Source organism: Sinocyclocheilus rhinocerous, unplaced genomic scaffold (assembly GCF_001515625.1).
Source record: "Sinocyclocheilus rhinocerous isolate Xijiao unplaced genomic scaffold, SAMN03320098_v1.1 scaffold830, whole genome shotgun sequence".
NCBI classification, from domain to species: domain Eukaryota; kingdom Metazoa; phylum Chordata; class Actinopteri; order Cypriniformes; family Cyprinidae; genus Sinocyclocheilus; species Sinocyclocheilus rhinocerous.
This window is the reverse complement of record NW_015636881.1, coordinates 263,516-289,544: the sequence shown is the minus strand read 5'-3', so window position 1 is coordinate 289,544 and position 26,029 is coordinate 263,516. Positions and strand designations below refer to the sequence as shown.

At 36.5% G+C, this 26,029-nt stretch overlaps 1 protein-coding gene across 1 annotated transcript in view; it reads left to right on the top strand.

The window, feature by feature from the left end:
- The first annotated feature begins 22,944 nt into the window (after positions 1-22,944).
- Positions 22,945-26,029, top strand: part of neo1a (neogenin 1a) — a 156,239-nt gene continuing 153,154 nt past the window's right edge. Inside the window, exon 1 of the mRNA XM_016563001.1 lies at positions 22,945-23,339. Coding sequence (XP_016418487.1) covers positions 23,267-23,339 — 73 coding nt within the window. The 5' untranslated portion in view covers positions 22,945-23,266. The remainder of the gene's footprint in view (positions 23,340-26,029) is intronic.

Here is a 26,029-nt window from a genome sequence, read left to right as displayed (position 1 = left end):
AGTATGTATTTTCATATATAGATAACATTAGACCTTTTAATGTAAAAATATCAAACTAAATGTGAAAATAATTAGTTAATTAGTTAAATAATTAGTTAATTAGTTAATTCGTTATTTGGAATGTCATGTGAAGAATATTTTCAAAAATGGGTGCCAATTATTATATTTAATAGGACCACAAAAGAAATGAGAAAATTAGATCAGTTAGCATTGTGTTACCGACTGTGTGCATATACAATGTTTGGATGCGGCTGTCTTTAATCACTGGGACTGAGGAGGGGTGTGATGATTAGGAACACAAACAGCACTAACAAATGCCAGAGCAAACAAGCTTTCAGAGTTCAGAAAGTGGCTGAGGGAGCGTTAAATGAACCTCAGATTTCCCAGTGCTCTTCTACACCTTTCTCATAGTGATCATCTGTCTCCATTCTCAGAACAGGTTGTCAGGAACCTGAAACAGACACTGTTGCCTTCCAAGTGTAACAGCTTTTTATGTGACGATTGAATGTGAAAATACTCAAAAATGGGCTGGTAATGAAGTGACTGTGCAATGTAAACACTACTCCAGCGATAAAGAGGCCATGCAACATCATGACAGGCAGATTTTTGGGTGGAATCTGTTTAGATTTAAATATTCTATATAAAGAAGATTTAAAGCTGCAGTCCGTAACTTTTTTTGGTTAAAAATGATCCAAAATCAATATTTGATCAAGTACATAACCAGCCAGTGTTCGAAACTATCTCCTTACTTTAGCCCGATTCACAACGGTTAGCTTATAATAATGTTTTCTAATTTGAGTGGTACAGGTAGGTTTTCGCGGGAAATTCGAGCATGGCTCTACGTCATTACGTCACGTCTGTAAACATAAAGAAGTTGTCCCGGCTACTAGGCTATCGCATGTGAGGATCCTGCAGGTGGCCGATCGTTTATAGCCTTTTCTCACAGCAGCCAGAATAATTAAATGTATCATTTTGATGGCGTATTGTAATCCATAAAGGATTATGTGTTTATGAAACACCTGTGCATGAAATTAAATTATATTCCAGTTATAAATGCGCTTCTGATTACAGATAGCCTGGGATTACAAAGATTTGTATTTTAAAGAAAACCAGTTCGAAAGGAGCATAATTTGCTTTTTGGGTTAAAAGAATTTCTTAAAATTAAATTCGAAGAGTATGACACTTAGATTAGACTGTGCAGAAATTGAAATCTACAAGCTAATACACACTATACTCATAGTCACCAATGCTGATGTTGTTAACATTAATCATTTGAGAATAAAGTATAACAATAATAATAATTTGAATGGTTTGATGTGATATGAGCTAACCGATCTTTAGATTTAATCACCATTGGTAGCGAGATTTATGGTAATGCTTTTTTCCTCAGTTGGTCAGAACAAACGTGGCAGGCTTGTTACTTACTTGTTCAGATGGCAATATACGGTGAAAATTCTTATTTGGGTTATATTCCAAGACGTAGGCTAGAATCTGTGATTGCGAAGTACAGTAAAATATCCACACCGGTGCGGTGACTGACTGCCACACATACTCTTCTGAACATTAGATTCATCCACGCTGGGGCCGTGCCGACTCACACAACCCATGCAAGCTAGATAATTCCGCACCCAGCTGCAATTCCAGGTTTTCAAACAGAGATGGCGACAAAGAGGCAAAACTTATGGACTATAGCTTTAAGGAATAGTTCACCCAAAAATGAAAATTACCCAATGATTTACCCTCAAGCCATCCTAGGTGTATATGACTTTCTTTCAGTCATATACTTCAGTCATATATTTCTTTCAGATGAATACAAGCAGAGTTATATTAAAAAATGTCCTGGCGCTTTATAGTGGCAGTGAATGGGGATAGAGATTTTGAAGCCCAAAAAAGTGCATCCATCCATCATAAAAAGTACTCCACACGGATCTGAGGGGTTAATAAAAGCCTTCTGAAGCGAAGCGATGCATTTGTGTGAGAAAAATATCCATATTTAAAACCCAATAAACCATAATCTCTAGCTTCCGCTAACTGTCATATGTGCGTTCATGGCATTCCAGCGGATGACTTCCACCAGAACATTTTTTAATATAACTCCAATTGTGTTCGTCTGAAATAAGAAAGTCATATACACCTAGGATGGCTTGAGGGTGAGTGAATCATGGGGTAATTTTCATTTTTGGGTGAACTATCCCTTTAAGGCCTGCTCACACCAATATCAAAAACTATGAAGATAATGACAACGTTAACTTTATTAGTATCCATGTGTAACAGACAATAAAGTTAGGTTTATTCTAAGAAATCATTCTGAAAGTGTTTACAATGATACTGATGATCAAATTACATTTTACGATTAAAGATACACTACTTTTCAAGAGTTTGTTTGATCAAAAATACAGTAACATTGTGAAATATTATTACAATTCAAAATAACTGTTTTTCTGTTTTAAACTGTAAAACAGAAAAGCTGAATTTTCAGTGTCAAATGATCCTTCAGAAATCCTTCCAATATGCTGATTTGGTGCACAAGAAAATTTTGCTAGTATTATGAATGTTAAAAACAGTTGTGCTGCTCAATTTTTTTCTTCTTCTGGAAACAGTCATACATTTTTTTTTTAGAATTATATCATTAATAGGACATTCAAAAGAATATATTTTTTAATCGATTTTTTTGTTACATAATTAATGTCTTTACTGTTACTTTTGATCAATTTAATGTGTTCTTGCAGAATAAAATTGTTATTGTAATTTCTTTAAAAAAAAAAAAACTCTTACTCGCTCCAAACTTTTGAAAATTTGTATATATTGTATGCTTTGTAACGGTTTGCTGAAAGTGGTCAGATCATTTCTGTGGCCATTTCATCTGATCTCGTCTCCCTCCTCCTCCTCTTCTGGCTGGGTCGTGTACCTTTCATCTACTCATAATCTCTAATTTAGCCTTCATCAGTCACTCTGAACAATAGGTAACAGAGACTTCCATTGTGTACTTCAGCAGTGATTACTATAGGCAGCAGCCTGCTAGAAGTGGCCAAGAAAGAAGCATCATTTTTCAGAGGTTCTACAGCTGTACCACCACATAGAGAGCTGTTATGAGAGCAGTCAGGCACAAAACATGGCACAGAAAAACACCCACTTAATTAAAAGACTGAATCGAATTAGTAAAGCACACATGACAAAAACAAAACGAAACAAAAAAATGTCATAGATTCAGATTGTCAAGTTCCTTTTGTAAGATACAAGTGATGGTCCAGTCTGGTTGAGCAAGATGACTGATCAGGTTTAAACCAGATCCAACTGGTACTCTGAACAACCTTCTTGACCAGTTTGGACAAGCTACTAGGTGTGTCTGAATTAAGCTGCGACTGGGTTTAACAGATCCGGGAGGAGATTGCTGCAGTCTAAGTTTTTTATTTATTTATTTATTTTTATGCATGTCATGTATGGGGCTCCATAGGCATAATATAACATATAACATTGAGAGAGAGAAAAAAAATTGTGAGAATTAGCAGAACTGGTCTGCTTTAATGGTGTGTTCAAGTCATGTTTGATAGATCGTATTTACGAGTTAAACACACATGAACTCCACCACAAAGTAGTTATTACGAGTGGGAAACACGAAATTTTCTTTAAGCCCCGAGTTCACGAGTTGGGGGCGTGTCAGTGAAAAAACGTGTCAGATGCAATGGACACAGCCAAAGACTATAGATATGCAGTGTCTGTATTGACAGAAAATTTGTTGGAATGAATAATTTTTTTTTTTTTTGTAATATACAATAAAACTATTTAAGTGACATATACAAAATATTGTATTATTGTATAATTACCATAGAATATATAATGATTCAGTTTACATCACCTTCATAAATTGAATAAAAACATAAAAAAGCAAAAACACAGTAATGCAAATTCTTTATTCATAATTTTCTAGATGTAGAGTTTTAAAAAATCGTTGAATTTTGTGCAACTTGAACGCACCTGACATCGTAATTATGATTTGTCAACTCGTACGAACGTCCCAGGAGGACTTGAACACAGCATAAGATGGATGTTGAATCTTTCCCTTGTGAGAAAGAAGTGCACTCAGTTCTATTCAGTGTGCTTTGTAGTGTACTTCATTTCAAATTTTAAAAGTATATATTTATAAAACTTAAGTGAACTTAAAAAGACACTTTCATGTTTTAGAACACACATAAGTACAGCTTTAAAAAGTGTATTTTGTAATAATGTCAAATTAAAAGTTTTACTTAAAAGTACATTTCAAATGATGTTTTAATGATCTTTAAAAAAGCATCATATGACCCCTTTAATATTCTTTTGTCATGCTTTTAAAAAAGTATGTTTATTTTGATGTGTTGACTGACATACTAAAGTGCTTTTAAGGTACTTGATTACAGACTGTGGTGTTATTCAATATTACATTTAAAGTTAATATATTTTAAATGTACTAAATTGCAATTTCATCATTGCAAACGTGAGATTACAAATACATTTAAATGCATGACATACAGCTTCAACACAAATTATATTAAAGTATATGTTTACATAAATGATTGTCAGTACATTTGGCAGTACACTTAACCATATTTCAAAGACAATAAAAGGAATTATGAAATTAGAATTCCTAAATAAGTAGATAAAAACACAACACAAATTTTAACTATAATATATTTTAATTTAATTGTAAATAAGTTGCTATAAAAGTATGCAACAGTGTACTTCTTTTACACAAGGGTTGTCATGGCATATGAAAAGGATTTTGCTCATTACCAGCCTTTGAGATCCTTGGAGGACCACAGCTTCCCTTTGTTTGTATGGATGGAAAGCATACCACTCAACAGAACAGAGGTGGACCTTTCGTTGACAGATAAATTAAAAGGGGGCCCAAACATGAAGGTTTGTCCCAGGACATGTAATTTGAGTCATTAACAGTCGTTAGCGGTGAGTGATGATGATGTCATGAGGATGCTTCATTCAGCACTCAGAGTCATTCATTTGGGGATTCATCATAACTGTGTAACTCATTTGCTTTTGAGTCGACCATTCCTCTCTCCCTCCTGCCTGAACATCCATCTCAGCCACCTGTTACCAATCAGAAAGCTAGAGGGAGGGAGGGAAGGATTGTGGGACTGCAGTGATGCCCCAACAATCCACATAAAAATGGAGGGGGTTTGTGGAGCTCCACCTCGACTGCATGTGGTGTTCTCATAAATCATCTTCTGTCCATCATTCAGAATGTCTGCCAAATCCCTGTGGCTGTGAGCATCGAGCCAGCTCTCTCACATTACCTCCAATGCTAGTCAGTCACGGTGAACCAACATCTAAAAACAACATAATACAGATGAACTGCCTGACAGTCCTTAAAACAATAGTTTGCCCAGAAATGCAAAGTTCTATGAAGATCAAAAAATAAAAGCACATTTGACTTATGTGATACATACCAAATTTTGTGCAATGAACAGTCTGAAATTGAACTCATTACTTAGTAAATATTGTGTGCTCCCAGAGCTTAAATCTGATTTTCTGTTATACATATGCAAACTGGCATGCTGCATTGAGTTATGACACTAAAGAATACATTTGCCGTCATTGTTGTCAACATCGGGTGTGAATTTCTGAATGTGAACCTGGTGATGTGAATAAGATTTCAGAGTTTCAGCTTTAAATTTCTGTCCTGACAGTTATTGCATTTGTGCCCTTTCAAGTGTTTTTTGTGGTGCTTTTTTGTCTTGTTTCATTGAAAAAAAAAAAAAAGGTTATGGAACACTTCTTGGAACAACATGTGTGTGGGTAAATAATGACCAAAGATGGTGAATACACTAGCACAAAATGTAAAAGCTGCAAGAGTGGGAACAAATTCAGTCTGGTAAAGGGCTTGGAGTGACAGATTTGGAATGAAGGTGGGTAAAAGTATGTCAGACCCTTCATTTTTGGTCATATATATGTTAAAACCTTTCACCTTTCATGAGATGAGAATGAGAAGGTTGTTTAGAGGAAAGCTCACATCTCATCTGAACTTTGTCTCTTCAGAAGATTGATTCCAGAATGTATTGCTCAAAACTTTATATTTCATTACTCAACTCAATGAATTTATTGAGAGATATTTCTCCTAAAACTGAAAAATTTCTGATAGAAAATGAGCGAACTACTGACATACAGAATCTACATTAGGAATACAATGCTATAAAATTCATCTAAATAGCTTATCAGATTATTTGGTTGTGGGAAAGTTTATACTGGTAGGTTCATATTCGAATGCGAGCACAATTTGAGATCTTGTTGAAATAGCATAACCTAAACATTAAAGCAGGGGTCACCAACCCTGCTCCAGGAGATCTGAAGATTTCAGCTCCAACCCCAATCAAACACACCTGAACCTGCTAATCAAGGTGTTCGAGGTTACTTGATAATTACAGGTAGGTGTGTGACTGATGTCTGCAGGATGGTAGCTCTCCAGGAGCAGGGTTAGGGTTAGACATTCCTGCTTTAGAGAGATTGAATAGAGAGCAAATGGAAAGTTTTGCATCCTCTCTGTTCTCCAACGTGTGTTTTTTGTCATTGTTGGCATGGAGAAACAAAAGTTAAACTGAATGGGTTATGCTGTAACCAAAATACCGAAGTATACTTATTTGATTAAGCTTTATCATATAGACTGCAGTGTAGGGATTTAATAACGGTAGACACATTAGATTACGGTTTCATTAGTATGTTAATAGAATTGTCTATAAGATTCCATTCATTTGACTCTTGAAAAGACATGCAGGGAACTAGAAAACAGTTTAATAAACTAAATAATGAAAATATGAAAATGCAATAGGTTTATATGAGATCTAAGGGGAGATTTAGGGGTCGAAAATGTTATTTGCTGAGTAGCCTATTAAACAACAGAAGTCGATGGGAAGTCCCCACCATGATGGAAAAACTAACATGTGTGTACTAGAAATACGTTCAGACAAAAACCAAAATATACCCTGCTGTTAAACAAGGTTTCATCATGTCTCATCATGCATGTAATGAAACGGATGGCCCATCATTTATCTGTTGTACGTTCTTTCATTTGTCAAGCTGGAGCTTCAAAGCTCTTTGGAGTTGGTGGGAGGGAGGGTTTTGGTTATCCCAGATAACTCAGCCCGTGTGGTGGGGGCTTCCATCAAATGTCATACTGAACAAAAGAGAACAGAATAGATTAGTTATTAGCAGTTGTGGGAAGAAAGCCACATCAGATAGCACTGCTCTGCTTTGAATGTTCAATAATCAGATTAATTTGACAATCCCACACCTTGCTTTCCCGTCATCCTGCTGGTCTCGATTCAAATCTATTGTGTTACTTCTCCCTTAAAAGACTGCCTCTCAGGTGTAATGTTTCAGTGTGAAATGAGCTCGCTCCCATCCGCCCGTGTCTTTAGAGAAATGAGGCTGTATAATGGAGCTGGTTGTGTGCAGAGAATATTGTTCGGCAGATAATGGCCTCCGTGTTAGACTACACGAGTGTGTGCGTTCCATTGTAGAAAGCAGAGAGCTGAGTGGGTCAGGGCCGTAGAGTAGCACCTCATCAGTCATAATGACCCGGGCGAGGGTGGGGGGTGTTGTGGGATAGACGCAGAGCCCTGGATTTAGTTTCATTAGATGTTCCCTGAAAAGCCTGTGGAATCTGCTCTCGGAGTTCAGAGTTTGTTTGCAGAGCTCTAATGATAGATGTTTACAGTTTCCATGCCGTCTCTCCAACCCCGCCTCGGCTGAATGTAACGAATGCATTGTTTCATTTCTCCACAAGGTCAAGCAGAGGTATTGTATGTTGAGCATGCTTCAACAAATTGCCTATTCTTCTTGTTTTCAAACGTTAAGAGTTGACAAAACTCAACCAGAATTACAAACAAGAGGAAAACTGTATTGCTCATTTAACATTCTAACATTTAAATTGAGATTTTTCCTCCTAAAATCCCAAAAAATGTAAACAAATGAGACAGTTGTTACAGGGTATAGAAAAAATTAATTAAACATGGTCAATGTCTATTTACACTAAGGCTGTGTTCCACTTCGCTTTTAGACATGTATACTCACAAACTTTCCTAAGCACTTTCCCTCTAGGAATCCCCATTGCCATTTTGCTCCACTTCTTGAAGTGGATGAGGGAAGTTTATATGGACAGACCCTCGATTTTGACAGAGTGAGTGAGTTTACTTCATATGTACACTTCTGGCCACTCCATATATTTCAATGTAAAACGATTGTGACGTCACCTATGTCACTCTATGACATATTCATTATCTAATTTTTTTAATATTTAAACCAGCCTAAGCATACCTATATATATAGAATGCTGCACCAAACAAAATGATAAGGGAAAAAATTTTAATAATATATCAACTCCATAGTGGATTCCAAGTGATTAAAGGGCTTGGTGTTTTCCAATTCAGCCGATTTGCAAGAGTTTTGCCAGTAGTGGGCACTCGAGCAATGGTGTACATCAGAGTCAACGAGACAGAGGGAAGTTAGCGAGTGAAGGGCATAAAAAACATAAAGTGTAATGCAGCCCAAATCTTGTTAGCAAAGGCTATTTCTCCACCCACCATTGTCTAGTTGAGCTGGTGTGTTTCCCAAACAACCTTGTAACTCACTGCTTAAAGGGATAGTTCACCCAAAAATGTAAATTCTGTCATTAATTACTCACCCTCAAGTCGTTCCAAAGCTGTAAGACCTTCGTTCATCTTTGGAACACAAATTAAGAACTTTTTGATAAAATCCGAGAGCTTTCTTGCACTGCATAGACAACAATGCAAATGAAATGTTCCCAAACACAGAAACGTAGAATAAGGACATTGTTAAAATACTCCATGTGACAACAGTGGTTCAACCGTACGCTACGAGAATATTTTTTTGGGGGGGATCAAACTGTAACACTGTTTGTCCCAACCAGACACGATGCGATAAAAAGTATCTTTTCCATGTAGTTTTTGTCCAAACCACCCGCGACAGCGATACGTGACCATTAGGAACATTAGGAACGGTTTTTATTTTCTGCGACGTCGCGGCAGGAACAACATACAAAATATTACAGTGATAATCTCAGGTAATGATTATGTGTTTTATTCAATGTTAAAAGTGTCTAATGTGAGTTTGAATATTATTTTGCGTTATCTTTATAGTCATAGTGAAAGCAACAATAGATATTTTACCTCAGATCTTGAAAATAAATTAAAGCAAACTTGTAGGCTACGTTAAAACTGTGAACTCACTGCGAACCAACACGTGTATTCCATAACAAAGATATCACTCACTCACTCACTCAAATCTGTTCAGTCCATTCACATTTGAATCATCTATTTTCCGTGTCCACTTTTCTTTTCTACACACTCGCCATGTTTTTGCTGTCACATCGTATCTACACTGGACGCGACAAAGCATTGCAAATCATTTGAACATTGTGTCAGTACGTTATAAATAGAACGAGTCAGCAGTTTACTGTCTGGGATTTGTCGTGTCGCGCCGCATCCAAGACAGCATCACTGATTATAAGGAGTTCTTGTATTTTATTGTCGCGCCGCGCCACTCCGGCGTCCGGTGTAGACACGATGTACTGGTGCATTCAAGTCATGTCGGATAGATCGTATTTACGAGTTGAACGCACATGAACGCCACCACAAAGTCGTTATTATGAGTGGGAAACTCCAAATTTTCTTTAAGCCCCGAGTTTCCGAGTTGGGGGCGTGTCAGTGAGAAAACGTGTCGGATGCAATGGACGCATCCAAAGACTAGATATGCAGCATCTGTATTGATGGTAAATTTGTTAAAATTAATAAAATGATTAATTTTTTGTAATGTAAAATAAAACTATATGTTACATATACAAAATATTATATTATTGTATAATTACCAAAGAACATATAATGATTCAGTTTACATCACCTTCATAAATTGAATAAAAACAAAAAAAAGCAAAAGCACAATGACGCACATTCTTTATTCATCATTTTATAGATGTAAAGTTTAAAAAATCGTTGAATTTTATGGAAAAAAAGTTCAATCGCCATATTGTTCCGACCAAAGTGACTTGAACGCACCTGACGTCGTTATTACGACTTGTCAACTCGTAAGTACGAACGTCCCAGGAGGACTTGAATGCAGCATACGTTAATGTAGCTTTCTAATGCTGCGTTTAAATTTTCATGCCACATTATTTGAAATTAGCGCGGGCCAAACTTTTTTCTCTCACGGGCCGGATGTGGCCCGCGGGCCGCCTATTGAGGAACCCTGTTCTATGGCATCGCTGTGAAGAACCTTTTAAGCACTTTTATTATTATTTTTTTAATTATTATTTTTGAATTCCTTCTGAAATGTTTGACTTGACTGCAAATGTTTTATCTTGGCAAATCTGAAATTCTAGACAAATTATGAGGGTCTCAGGAGAAAAATCTGAGAAACAAGAATCAGTTTGCTCTCCACTCAATCTCGCTGCTGTCAAGGAAATAAAAATTGCAATATTAATAAGATCTCATTACTTTTGTATGGTCTAAGTTTAGGCCTCAGAAGTATAAACACATTCACACAAGGAAAAGAGTTACTTTTGCACCAGTAACATTATCTGTCCTTAAAATGACTTTTCACAGATTACATCTTTCTCATTATGCTAATATATTATTCCCACTATCAACTTGAGCAGTATCAGATGTAAACATCCTCTATGTGCTTTATTAAACCCTTGGGAGGAAGAGCTCCCTCTGCTGAAAATCCAGGGTCGTGAACTTAATTAGATGGAACCAGCAGATAGAATTTACCAAACAGATTTATGACAACAGTGAAATTGCTTTTATTTATTTACTGGAGATGACAGACTTGACCTATGTGTTGCAGAACAGAACTAAAAACAATAAATACAAATTTTTTTTGACTTGACAAACAAGTCAGATTGTTGCAGTGCATCCATAATTAGCTATGTTATACCGTGGGTACCTAATTATTTATTTCTACAAAGCTTGTTAAAAAATCACTCACTGTTGAGGAAAAAATGTGAACTCTGCCAAATTGGACAATCGCTGTGAAAACTAGAAAATGTGCTGGATTTAGAAAAAAGTATCAGTGCTGCGGTTAGGCTAGAAGGCCATGCGTGTGTCTGTACGTGTCTGTGCATGCATGCCTGTGTATCAGGTGTGTGTCTGTATCACGCTGTGGCCTTGCGTTGAACAGCTCTAAGGTGATGAATAACACATTATGGTGATTGGTTTTGTCTGCTACCTGCAAACGCTCTGCCTGTGGAATACGAACAGCCTGCTTTATTACAGCCTTTCTCTCTGACTAACACAGTACAAATGATGGGCAGAATAAATTGGCCAGAGAAAATGGAAGAGGAGCACTTTGGAGAGGGTCTCGTTATTTAAAAGATTGAATAACTGATTCCACCAATAAGAATGCAGATTTTTTTTACATGTGGAAGAAGAATTTGGCTTACCATTCATGGGCAAATGACTATTGTATAGTATGTACTCTTTTAGTGAAAAAAGTGCATACTTTAGAGTGTGTAGAAGAAGAGCTTTTAGACATACTACTTCACCATAATTGCGTCTTCAACAGACTGCTTAGTTAAAGTCCCCATGAAATCAAAATTAAAGTTTTTTGGGTGTTAGTATCAATATGTTAGTCTTAAAGGGGTCATATGATGCTGCTAAAACACACCGCACACACACTCTGCTCTGGTCCAGACCACAAAATGTATCGGAGCTTTTTGAATTCTACACAGAATGCTATATTTTTTAGCAATATGGATGAGATTGTGGCTGGCATACCCTGTCAAATGCGGCTTTACGGAGCTCAACGGCTCTGAACGGCTCTAGCCCAAGCAGTGATATAAACGAACGCTATTGGCTATTTTAAAAAGGGGCGGGGCTGCTTGATATGTCCCGCCCTGTCTTCCTGTTTCAGTTAAAATTACGTCAACACATAGAGTAACGCTGCATGTTTCTAAGCATTTCAGGGTGATGATGCATTTATAAGTTAATGACTAAATGTATATGAAAGTTTACAATATTGTTCAGATTAGATAAAATGCGGATAACACTGAATGAATATTTTCAAAAAAAAATTTCATAAGGTTAGATGAATAATTATTGATTATTCATTACTTAAACCCCTTCATCTAAACCTCTTTACTTAACCATCCACCATGTTAGTTGTTTTTAAAGGGGTCATATGATGTTGCTAAAAAGAACATTATGTTGTGTATTTGGTGTAATGCAATGTGTTTATTCTTTTGGAAGGCCAAACAAAGTAGTTTCGCTTTCACAATGAAACACACAGCGTCTCCTAGGGTTGCCACCTTCAGTGAGCCAAAATAAGGGACACCCATTCACGACGATTCACCCACACAGTGACGTAGACATGTGGGGGCGTGTTTAAACGAGGCGTTTTGGGAGGGCGTGGACAAGTCTTAACTTTTATAAAGAATATCTCTTTGGGTTTGAGACTTTAGTCTTTGCAACTTTAGGGATCTTATCTATGCACGAACAGCTTGTAACACTCCAAAGAGAAAAGAAAATTTTAAATTGCATCATATGACCCCTTTAACACTTATTTTTTTATCCAATGCCTAAGGGGTTGTGGGAAACAGCCATTAGAGTGTGCATGGATCTGAACTTCAAATTTCCATCTGGGTATGTTTGGGATTCTCATTTCAACATACTATGATTTGGAACACACTAATTCTAATTTTAATACTATTTAGGATGGATGTAAATTGGGATGCAGAACATGTCTAAAAAGAGACGTATAAGAGAAGTATAGTCATTATAATCAAACAGCCATTGACTTCCACAGTGTTTTTTTTTTTCATATTATGGAAGTCAACTTCAAATAAAATCAATTTTGATTTCTATGCTCATTCAAATGTAAATTTGTATTCCTATACAATTAATTTAAAATGTAAATTCTCCATTATGATTGCTTCCTCAATTCAAAAGGCAAACAATCAGACTCAAACAATTACATCATTATGTACATATTGGCATCCAAGAAACTTTGTTTTAGACCCTCATTACAGCATGAGAATGCATGAACTCATAACACAACATTTATGAGGACGTTGGCATTGCTTTTGGTGCTGTGGCATCATGCCTCAGCTGGCAGAGCGCTGTATATTCTGGCTCTGAGACCCAGCGATGAGGGACTGTTGCCAGTTGGTGCTCATCAAATTATTGTTGAGCTGTCCCCGCCAGTAAATTGCTGTTACACCTGTTCAGTAGAACTGGAGGAGCTCTAGCAGAGAAAGCCCATATGTCATGCCAACACCAATCCCTACTGCGCCTCCCAACCATACACTGTCTTACATTCACCACAGCCAATAATCAGCCTTATTCCAATATGCTTCAAAATAAATAACAATGTAAAAAATTTGACGGAATGAAAGAAGTTAATAGTGCTTATAAAAGACATACAAGCAGATTTATGAATGCACGTTATATTAAACTTAACTTACTTAAGCCAAACTTCTGCTTTCTGCAGATTGTTCTCAAAACTCACTGTTATCAAGAGTATTTGAAACTAGCAAATGATTAACAATTTAAATAATTACTTTCTTAAAAATAAAAACTACCTAGACATATAAAATGAGAAACATTACTTTAAACATTAAAAAAAACATGTTAAAGCGAGAATTACCAATTATCTATGTTTCTAAATTAATTGTATTTTATTATTGATTTGAAGATTATAATTGATTTGAAAATTATTAGTATAAGATTTGAGAATGCTAGCAGGAAATACAGATCTTCATAGAAGAATGAAATTAGAAAAAAAGTATATTACCATTCTGCTACACTAAAATCTTTACATATTAATAAATATTGAATTGTGTTGGTTAAAATTTGGTTAAACATTGATCTATATTCAGAAATCCTGACAGGGATCGAAAAGTGTCAAGATGCCTTCAGTGATACAACATGAACACAACTGCGTAAATGCATTAATGCATTCAGACAGATTTGTAATTATATAGTGATTGAATAAAGTTTTTTTTTTTCCTGACAATCAGTCACAGCTGCGAACAGATGTGTTATTTCTGAACTGTTACGCTTGAGGCAGCTGGCAACAAATTGTCTGCTCTCAAGATAATGCTCTGCCTACATTTTTTCTGTTTAGACAATTGTTATACTACATATATATGGGAAAATAAAAGAATCAGATATCCTGATATGGATTTCAAGGAAATGAGCTTGACAAAGTTGACATTTGTAAACATGCATGAACCCAGTTTATCATTAGAGCAGGTGGGTCTAAATAATGTGTGCTCAAGTAATCTTACCTGATAACAGCATTCCATTGTTCAAGGAAGTTTGCTCACATGTAGTTCCTCAGTAGGTTCCTTTTCCACAATAAAACTCTGAAACCTCTTAAAGTGATGTCAAAATGAAGCAAAATTGTATAGATGAGGTAAATGTATTCTCTGTTCATGACATTATTTTAGATTAATTTAGAAGACTAAAGGGCAATTCCTTTCGTCTGACTTTCTACAACAAAAACCGGCTGCAGTACAGCTTCCTCTCGGTGGAACAGATTATCACGCTCATTTTCATGTTTTTGAAATTCACAATCTGTTGAGACTGATCAACATTTCTCTCGCAGAATATTTAGGTTTGTTAGTCAGGTTGTTTAGAGTGAATCATTCACAGTGTTTACAGTATTGATGGCGAGCAGAACGTGCATCTGGGAGATCCATCACACTAGGAATATGAATGTTTACACAATGACAGTAGATTTATCTCCAGATATAATGTGGGTCCTGACAGTTCGATTTAGTTTGGTTTCCTATTGCATAAACATCTGGAACCCAAGTATTACCAAGACTCTTTCATCTCCTTCTCTACCAAGGGACTAAAGTCAGTTCATTTTCATTATTTCCCCATCGAACTTTTTCAGAATCTTGTGTAATTCTTGGTAGTTCATCTTTCCTTCACTTTTTATATCTTTCTAATTTCCCAACTCCCACCCCACTACACATTTTTCATCCAAATACTTGACTTGGATACTTGCATACAACACAGTATCTGTGTTTTCTGATAATTTGCTTTGGCAAGCAAGCTTTTGCCAAGAACATGTATAAATAAACATAAATAATGGCCAGCGACGTGAAAGACACGGTTCCAGAGAGTCCAAGGTCAATGATTTCAAGAAAAACAGAGAAACAGAGAACATGCATATGCATATGACTTTGCTAAAGTAATTGTTACAATGTATGATTGCACATCATTTAAAAAAACATGATTACTCCCACATTTCCTCTCAGTTTTTATCTTTCCACCAAGACCCTTTTATTGGATGTTTTTATTTTATAGTACATGCAAACATCAATAGATAGATAGATAGATAGATAGATTGATAGATATGCTTTCTATCATAGAATCCAATATGCAACACAATCCAATATTCTATCACTGAAGGGAATCCTCTGTGCAAAATGTAGAATAAATAAGACGTTTTTATTTTATAGTACATGCAAACATCAATAGATAGATAGATAGACAGACAGATAGATAGATAGATAGATAGATAGATATGCTTTCTATCATAGAATCCAATATGCAACACAATCCAATATTTTATCACTGAAGGGAATCCTCTGTGCAAAATGTAGAATAAATAAGATGTGGAGTTGCATTTTCTTATCAAAAACTCAAGATATTGATTGTGTGCTTGTCAGGCAGAAAGAGTCATGATTCAGATTGGTTTTAAAACGAGTGCAAGATAAACATTTGGGTATTTCATATTCCCTCACTGTTGTAAGTCCTGCAAGTTCATACGGTCACTATGATTGAAAGAACCCCTTTAAGTGATCATATTCTTTCCAACAACAACAGCCCACCTCTTCTGTCAGGAAGAAAGCTCTTAATCACACATGCTCAGGCTGGGAGAATGTGGAAATGTGGCCATTTTAGCCTTTCGGAATTAAAGAGTTGTGCGTTAAAGTGCTGTTTCATTGTGCTCACTTTATATGCGTTACAATTGGTTAAATAAACTTTTTACATTAAAGCCTTTTACATCATTATTCAATTATGTTCAAAAACTACAGTAATCAATCACTTTCATGGTATATACTTTAAATAAAGCTTTTGTTCTACTTTGTTTAAATTAACCATTTTCATTTCACAAGTGCGGTAGTCTTTTTTTTTTTTTTTTTTTTACAAACTCTAAGAGGCTTTGGCCATGTGATGCACAAGACACCCAGAATTTGTTCTGAATTTGTGGCAGGCAATTTTTGGGCATTCCATCTTGGTATGGCTCCCCTGCTGTGCTGTGGGACAAGTCAGCCTTTACATGCTAAGCCCCCCGGTGGGGTGAAAGACGGCCGACCCACTTAAGATCATTAGTCTCTGCTCTCTACATTTCTGATTTTTTAATCTTCTACCCAAATGAACTGTTCTCTGCTTTGAAATGCTTTTAAGTTAAGACAAATTTAAGGATTTACTGTTTGGAAAGTTCTGTTCTTCTGAGATCATTTTCATAAGCCACCCTGAGAAGTATAAAAGGATTTGTGTCAAAACCCCTGCCATGTTGTATAGCTTGCTTTCGAGTGCCACTCCAAAGGGAATTCACTTCCTGCAGCACCCTGAGTATCATGAGAGAAATCTTTGGTGTGTTAGATCGAGAGAGAATATTGGTTACAAAAACAGACCTTACAATATTATTGAAAAACAGCATTATTTAAAGAATTTATTGTTTATTTTTGGTCTATAAACACAAAACCATAATATAAATACAAATACAGACTACACATACAGAAAATCCAACATTACATTTTTTATGCATTTCGGCCATTCATTTACACAACAACAGCGTTTGAACAGGTTTTTATGCAAGTTTTTGAAAACGATACTGTTAGTGTCTTTGTGTAAATTACAATAATTAGTGAAAGCAGTGATGTCATGCACATGCGTGTTACGTATGGGAATGCGAGCCAAAATCATCACAATTAAAAGAACCAAAGACTTAAACTACTTCAGTCTGTGTGCATTTAATTTATTTAATACACGAGTTTCACAATTTGAGTTGAATTACTGAAATAAATGAACTTTTCAACGACATTCTAATTTATTGAGATGCACCTGTATGTGCACAGATGTGAAGTTTTTCCTTATTAAGTGACATTGCCAACTACTGGCCTGGCATGCATATTACAACGTTGTTAGTAATTTTTGTGGATGCTTTCAAATGATGATTTTGACAAAGTTGTTGTCTGCACTCGAAACTTTTCAAAAACACAAAGGAAAAACTTTAACGTTTTTAGTATATCGTTGATGTGTACACATTAAAAACAAGTTGGACAAAACCTATCATCCACGTGAAAAATGAATTTCCCCCTAAACTTAAAATCTTTGTGCCAATAACTGCAACCAAATGCTTCTGATAACTGGAGATCAGTTTTTTACAGCACTGTGGTGGAAATTCGGCACACTCGTATTTGCAGAACTGCTTTAGTTCAGCCACATTGGAACACATTTCAAGCATGAACAGCATAATCTCGTTATGCTTGAGCGTCACCTTACACAGACTGAAGACCAGACGTTTTTCTGTAGGATTTTCTGGTAGAGAGCAGAATTCATGTTTCCCTCAGTTATTGCAAGTTGCCCAGGCCCTGAAGCAGCAAAGCATCTCCACACCAGTACACTGCCACCGCCTTGCTTGACTGATAGGTAGGTTTAATGTATGAATGTATGCATGTATGTACAGTATGCATGCAGAATTCTGTGTTTAGTTTACGTTAGATGTAACAGGACACCGGTCTTCAAAACATCACACATTAGACTCATAAATTCACAAAACATTCTCCCAAAAAGTTTGAGGATCATCAAGGTGTGTTTTGGCAATTCAGATGAGCCTTAATGTTCTTCTGGGTTAGCCGTGGTTTTTGCCTTGCTGCTTTTCCATTTTTTGTCCAGTGTCTTTCAGATAATAGAGTCATGAACATGAACTTTTTCTGATGCAAGAAAGGCCTGCAGTTCCTTCGATGTTGTCCTTGGGTCTTTTGTGACTTTCTGGATGAATTGTCACTGTGCTCCTGGAGGAATACTGAAAGGTTGGCCAGTTTTGTATTTCCATTTGGAGGTAATTCCTCTCACTGCGGTTCTTTACAGTCCAAAATCCTTTGATATAGCTTTCTAGCCCTTCCCAGACTGATGTATTTAATAATTTATGGAATTTTGATCTGACATATTGTGTTACTGTGTTAGACCTTTTAACCAACTTTATGTTTTTGACAAAGTTGTATTAAGTGTTGATTTAATTGAACAGGGCTGGCAGTAATCAGGCCCTAGTTGGTAATCAAGCATTTGGTCCAGCTGAGCCCCATTAGGAATGCTCAAGAGGGTGTTTACGCAACACCATTTTCAGCTAGAAATTGATACTTTTTATGCTGTTTGGTCATTTATTTACATGACAACGTCTTTTTGGGGGCCTGAAAATACAAACTTTTAAAAACAGGATTTTAAATTGATACTGTTATTGTTTCTGTGTAAACTACAAAAACGTGAATTTGTGAAAACGGTGACATCGTTTGCATGCATATTATGTTTTCAGTCAATGCCGGCAGGTGTGTAGTGTTTCTTTACAAAGTGGCATTGCCAACTACTTGCCTGGTATTCGTAATATAGCGTTTTAGTCTTTTTTTGCGGATCTGTGTGGACATTTTGACAGCGTTGCTGGCTGTACATGAAGTTTCTCAAAAACACAAAAGAAAAAGTTTGCAGGACAATCACTGATGTGTGAATGTGTTCTTAATTTATTGTTTTTGTATATTGATTTATGATTTGTGTCATAGATTTAGGAGTTAATAGGTACAGGGGCAAATAAATTTTCAGACAGACACAGTTGGAGTTAGACAACATTTTTTGCTTTAGAAATAATTTTATCATTTAAAAACTGAACTTTTGTGTTCACCATGGTACAATTAAAGTATCATATAGTAACAGTAATACCGTGATATTTTGATATAGTGACCAGCATTTGCACAAATTAGAAATGTCTGAATTTCACTGCATTAGCAAACAAAGTTACAACTGCAAACAAATACAGCATTTTTGCAGTTACCTTTTTTTTTTTGCTGGACTCAAGGAGATTTTAGGGGATGTATAGACTCAGTTAAAGGGTTAGTTCACCCAAAAATGAAAATTAGTCTCGTGAAAACCAACGTTTGTTTACAGGATCAAAAGAAGCAAAGTTTCCTTACTTTAGCAAAGGAAAACCAGTCTCCTCTTGGCTTATATCCACATCCTACAAATCCTCGTTTTGTGCTTCTAATTAGTGACCGTTGTTTTGTTTTGATCTCTCCCCTGCGCTTCCGCCTGCGCAAAGCTGACCTCCATACGTCATCCGCTCGGAACTGCTTCCCTTTACAACAGTGAGCGCAAGATAGATTAAAGTGATTATTACGTTTTGAATATGGATATTTTTCTTACAAAAACGCATCGATTCGCTACAGAAGGCCTTTGTTCACCCCCCGGAGCTGTGTGAGACACTTTTTTTTTATGGATGGGTGCATTTTATTTAACTGCTTTTGGACTGATGCATGCAACACCCGCTGAGTGCTATGAAACAGCTTGAAAGATCAAAGACCATTTTTAATATAACTCCGACTGGATTCATCTGAAAGAAGAAAGTCATATACACCTAAGATGACTTGAGGGTGAGTAATATATGGGCTAATTTTCATTTTTGGGTGAACTAACCCTTTAACAGGTGTACAGCGGAAGTTCATCACACAACCAGAAAACATTTCATTTTGAACAGCATATGTTGTTAATATTTTAAAATGGAATAAACTTGCATTTGAAATTATTTTTGTGACATGGTTTGTAAAATGTGTTCATCATACTTAATGATCTGGCTAATAGCTTACTGGAGAGTACGATTATAAGTATCTAATGGCATAAACATTAGTCATTTTCTCACACAGAAGACTTGGAACATAATGCCAAATAGATCACTTTTATAATACTATTATGGTGCTTTTGCATGTTTTTTGAAGCTTGAAAAATTCTTCAAAATGTATCCTGGAAGTGATACAGCATTGGAAAGACATGATGGTGAGTTAATGGTGACAGGGCAATTTTTTTGGAAAGAAGAAGAGTGACATAAAAACACTTGAAGAAGTGAGTAGATGTAACATCAACAACACAAAACGCATAGAAGGTGACGATATATTAACCTGCATCAGTCAGGATGAGTCTATGGGCTGTAATACTGACAATTCAGCAAACACTGTTGTCCATATGACATACGATGTCCCCGTCCACAACCAAATAATCTGCCTTAAATTAATAGGGTTCAGTGCTTACAGTGATCAGATTAATTCCGCCAGCGTTTTCTAAACCTGTATTAATCCCTGTAATCCTCAGCAGTTTCACTGCCAAGTGCTTTAATCCTTCAGCCACCAAGTGAGAAAAATACGAAAGTAGCCGTGCACATGTACAATTCGGTTCTGTCCATCATTCCAACATTCATCTTTCACGTCTGTCCAGACAGGACCATATAGAGGCCCTTGAAATCCATGCTAAGGAACACATTGAGGTGATCCCAAAGGTTCAAGCTAATCAAGGGTAGCGTGTTCAGCTGCAAGTGGTAAGAGATCCCATATCACTATTAGCATAAAATAACAGCCAGCACCTCATGTGCACATCCTGTACATTGCTGCAGTTTCACCACAGCAAATAATGTGGGTTATACTTTACTTGAAGGGGTGTGCATAAGACTGACATGACACCTTCATAATCATGACATGACACCTACATAATCATGACATGACACATGTCATGAATATGAAGGTTTTTTATGCATGTTTATGACAACTGTCATTCGCTCAGTTATGTAATTTTTAATGCAAAGATGACATTGTTTGAGATGTCTTTGTTATGGGCTATGGTTAGGGGTAAGGGTAGGGGTAGGGTTAGGTTAGGTCAAATAATGTCATATTTGCATTAAAAATGACATAACTGAGCGAATGACACTTAATGACAGTTGTCATAAACATGCATAAAACCTCCTTCATATTCATGACATGTGTCATGTCATGATTATGAAGGTGTCATGTCAGTCTTATGCACACCCCTTCAAGTAAAGTGTTACCATAATGTGTAATACACTAAAGGTAAATGGTGAATAATAATTGCTTATGCAGATTAAAAAGGATGTAATGTTACTGAGGTGAGCAGTGCATGGTTAATGTGAGAACTGACTCTAATATCCTGTTCACACCCAAAGGATGAAAATACATACACAACATTTTCATTGAGGAATTTACTCACCTTCCTTTACAAAACAGAAAACTGATTAGGAGAAATCAGTCAGAAGAAAATTCTACACCAACAAAAAATCATGCAATAATATGTTTTACAGACATGTTTTACAGACAAGTACCTTGAAGTAACACAATGGCACAAGAACATGGTAATCATTCAGTACCTTTACCATTTTATACCATCATTGGACCACATTTCATTGAGTAAATCTGCCAGTAGATGGAGCTCTTCCAAGTGAGTGTTTCCAGAGCAGATCTGAAAATGTTGCATTTTTCAGTGGCAGACTTGAATGAAAAGATTTTTGTCACATTGCTTCTGTCAAGTTGTTCAAGACTTTTCCATTTTTATATGTCAAAACAACAACAAAAAAGTCTTTCCATGAAATATATTCTAAAAAAAATGTAGAGAGAATATTTAAAATATATGAATGCTGGCTACTAGCACTGGAACCAGTTACACTTTGATATAGTATTTGGAAGCCTGTGATAAATTATGCCACTTGGCAAACATCATATAGGACAAGAGTGTGAGTAGAGACGGTTGGCACAACATAACATAACATCCCCATGGGAATGTTTGGCACAATGGCCCAACATAACTTTAGTCTTTAATTAAACTATGAAATATGAATTTGTGACATTGAATGTGTTTGTTTTTACCCAAGAACTTGAGCATTTGCAACTAGCTGGATGCCTTAATGTTTGTTCCACCTTAAAGGCAGAGTAAGTGATTTCTGGTAGCCAATGTTGAAAGCTCTCTCCTCCACATCACGAGTAGACACGCCCCTTATTGCTGATTGGCTACAAGTTTGTTTTGCTATTCGGCCCGAATCAGTTTTCTAAAGTGTTTTTGAAAAATCACATACCCTGCCTTTAATGTTGCTAATTAATGTTTTTAGCCAATTATTTCAAGTAAAGTTTTGTTACGTTTGTTCCTCAATGTTGTGTATTTATTTAGTCAGTTATTTTAAGTAAAGTTTTAAGTTAAGCTTTACAAGTATAAGCTATACAATATTAGCAAAAGGTTTAAAAACAGGTTGCCAGATCAAGGATCAGGAAGATCCTCGTGTGTGGTATTTCAAACATATGGATTTGAATTTAAACTAAAGCATTCAATTGTTCAAAAAAGCCAATAAAATGACTTAAAATAATGTTCAAGATGGAAAAAAAAAGGTTTAAAGCCATTCCAGACTTTTGGGGTGGCCACGTGAGATGAATCCTGATCTCTTTGTGATCCAGTTCCGGTTTTCCCAGGGTCCGATCTGAATTCCTGCTGTTCTCTCTCTCTCTCTCTCTCTCTCTCTCTCTCTCTCACTTATTACTTCCAAAAAAAGTATTCCAGAGAGCTGTGCAATAAGCCGAAATATCCCAGCGTAACATGACGCATTAAAGCCTAAACTCTTCTTTATGCCGTGTATGACTGAACAGCAGTGTTTGGAGTGGGTAATTAGCATAGTATTAGTGGATCAGTGGAAGATAGTCAGAGAAGGAGGGGTAAATCTGTCCATCATGTCCCTCTCTCGCTCTCTCTGTCACTCCTCTGGGGTCTTCCCTCTGTTCTGAATGTTTGAAAGTTTCGCGTTTATTCCCAGGAGCGGAGCTGCTATCAAATCAAAGACTGGCATTGCAAAAAAATATCTCCAACCTCTCTCTCTCTCTCTCTCTCTCTCTCTCTCTCTCTCTCTCTTCACCTTTACACATTATGTCTGCACTGACGCCTCTCATTTCGCTCCTGTTCAGCTCGGCGTTGGTTTAATCTCGGAAATATGGATTGACTTTGATTTTACTCGGTCGCGTGTTGAAGTTTTAAAGTGCATTTCTCGGGCTGATCGTGCCTCTGTTCAACCAGCTTCATGTTTCCTTCGGCAACTTTCGGAAGTAACTCGTTCCGGATGTGTTCACACTGCTGAACTGATCCGTGCGCGCGATCAGAAGGATTTTAAATACGGATTGAGTTCGAGGCTTTTCACACTTCTTTTATTTGTGTTTAAAGTGATGGCGGAGCGGGGAGCCCGGCTGCTCCTCTCTCTTTTCTGCCTCACGATCACAGTTTCACATGCTGAAAAAGGTAAGATTCATGAGCATTAAAACTTTCTGTAGTGCGACCCGCCGTCTGTTAGTGTTAAAGTGACAAATGTGTGAAAATGTATGTAAGACTATGTGTGACTAACATTTAATAACTTGTACAACTATCACAAAAGCAAGGATTTTGTGCAGTTCATCGAACACGCTCTGTTCAGACAGACTCATAAATCAAAACATAGGTGTAATATCGCTTTTTAATCTTTAGGTTTGCCCTGAAAAGGCTCATTAACTGCAAAGGTGTGATCTGCATTAACACCTTCACATTTTCACCTGAATAGAAAACCTCATTCCTTTATTAAATAATGAGTCGCCAAACCGGCCTCATGGAAAATAAGTAAATTAAGTCTCGTTAATTATAGGCTAATAACCTCATGTCTGTGGAAATCAGTGCTTTTCACGCACTGTTGGAGTGTCATAGCGCTTAGACACTGTCTCTGTAAGAAGTCGTAGATCTTTTGCATAATATCTTGTGGTTAATCCATGATATTTTTTGTACAGAGGGCATAAGTCGAATAAGGTATTTGTTTTCACTGCACACTTGGAAGAAAATGAGAAATATGTGTTTTGGGAAGAACATCTGCCCTATTTATTTTGGTGGCTGTGCAATTCTGGGTTGAAGAGTGAAAGTGAATTACTTTGCTCTGCTTGAAACCCAAAAGAATATACCTGGGTCAAAAACCATTGCTTACATATAATATTTACACTGAAAAGACAGCACAGAAGCTAGATATATACCTGAAAACTAAAGGTGCATTTATACAGATTGGTTAATGCTGCACGTAGGCAACATAAATGTATTTACCCTGATTATAATTTCTAAAACATTCCTTTTATAAATAGGAAATTGTGAATAAACAACTGTTATTAATAATTAAATATAAACTCTGACATGACATTAGCAAAGTTAAAAATTGCATTTCATTTACAAAGAGCCAATGCAGCAACAGAGGCGCCTCTGATACAGGGACTGAGCTGGGTCAGAGCTACCATATTACTGTTTTATGTGCCATTGCATTGTATTCTGGCACAGAATATGGATCCAGCATAGAGCAGCCTTAACTCGGCTGTGTAAATATGCCTTTAGAGAAGGTGGTTGTGATTTCGCTTCAGAGCAAAGAAATGGAATCTATCAATCTTTTGTTAGTGCATTCATAACATTTGTTCAAATTGAATATGAAAAGGCTCACATTTAATTTGTGTGATGCATCATTTAACTCTTTCATTAGTATTGGCAACATGCTTTCACTAGTTTGGATCCGTGAGCTTGTTTATTAGGATCACGTGCGGTGAGAGCAGGCCGTAGTGGAGTTTGCGGCTGGGCTGTCTTGCATGCGGAGGCTGATGAAAGCTGCTCTGCTGCATGAAAAGCAATGTGCTGTGGTAAAAAATCACAGGCTTTGCTGGAGATCAGTACAAAAGGGAGGAATGGGGGGCTGGGTGGAATGGGCAGACTCTGTCTGGAAAGTAATAAAACCAGGAGATTAAGGGGGAAACAGGGAGTTCCTTTGGGAGTTTTGATTGATTCCAGAGAATTGGACCTACATGCGGAGAGCGAGTTTCAAGTTACTAATTGTGGGGTCCCCTTCCGAAAATATGTGTTTATTTGAAACACGTTTTTTGAGGTCCTGAAGCACACGTATGTGAATCAAAAGCAGTTTTGAAAGTTCAGGTGACCTACATCTCGCTGATAACGGCATTCCAACTTTTCATTGTGCTGGAAAGGAAAATGGGCATGTCTTCATGTGAGTTTTTTTTTTTTTTTTTTAAGTTGTCATTGCATCCCTTTTACATCCCATCTTATCTGCATAATCCTGCTGGGAGTGAATTGTGTGCTGATGGCTTCCCTGTGGACAATGTAAATCATGTTTACAACAAACTGTATAAACACCCTCACAACCTTATCTGCAACCACTCAGTGCCGTAAGCGATCTGCTTCCTTCACAGAGGCCTTCATTGCACAGACCTAAGCAGGACCTCAACAAGAGGACAGTGTTATTCTAACAAAGAATTCAAACTTTTTTTTATACCTGGTTATTTAAAAAAAATTTGGTATTATAAATAAAATAATTGATTTTTTTTTTTGAGTGGCTCATTAGAAAGCTTTACAGTGCTGTATTCCATCTATTTCACATCATTATAAAACTAGTTTAGTAAAAAACTTGGCATATTATAACATAAAAATTTCAGCTACTGTAAATATTCACCCTAGAAAGCCAAAAAAACAAACAAAAAAACAGGCAATAGTTTCAGGCAAAGTAATTTGGAGGGCAGAATCCATTGACCGAAGCCATAAACTGGCATTGTCTTTTCATGCATGCAGTTTGGATAAGCTACAACAGGTAAACATGTCAGCTGTGTGGATATACTTTACTATTAATAAAAACTATGCTTAAATACCAATGTAAATCTAAACTACCATTGTTCTGAAATATCGGGAGATGACTTGTTGCTGTAGAACTTTACTACGACTGGTCTATTACCTAATGACAAAACACCATGAACAGCACACCGAGTTCCCCATTTAATTATAAAAACTTTATTTTTGGTTTTGGTCTTCAGCTAAATGACATCTTTGATTTTGGATTTGGTCAAAATATAATTTTGATGCCTCACTATTACCACTACATATATTACTATTTTATACATATATATATATATATATATATATATTTT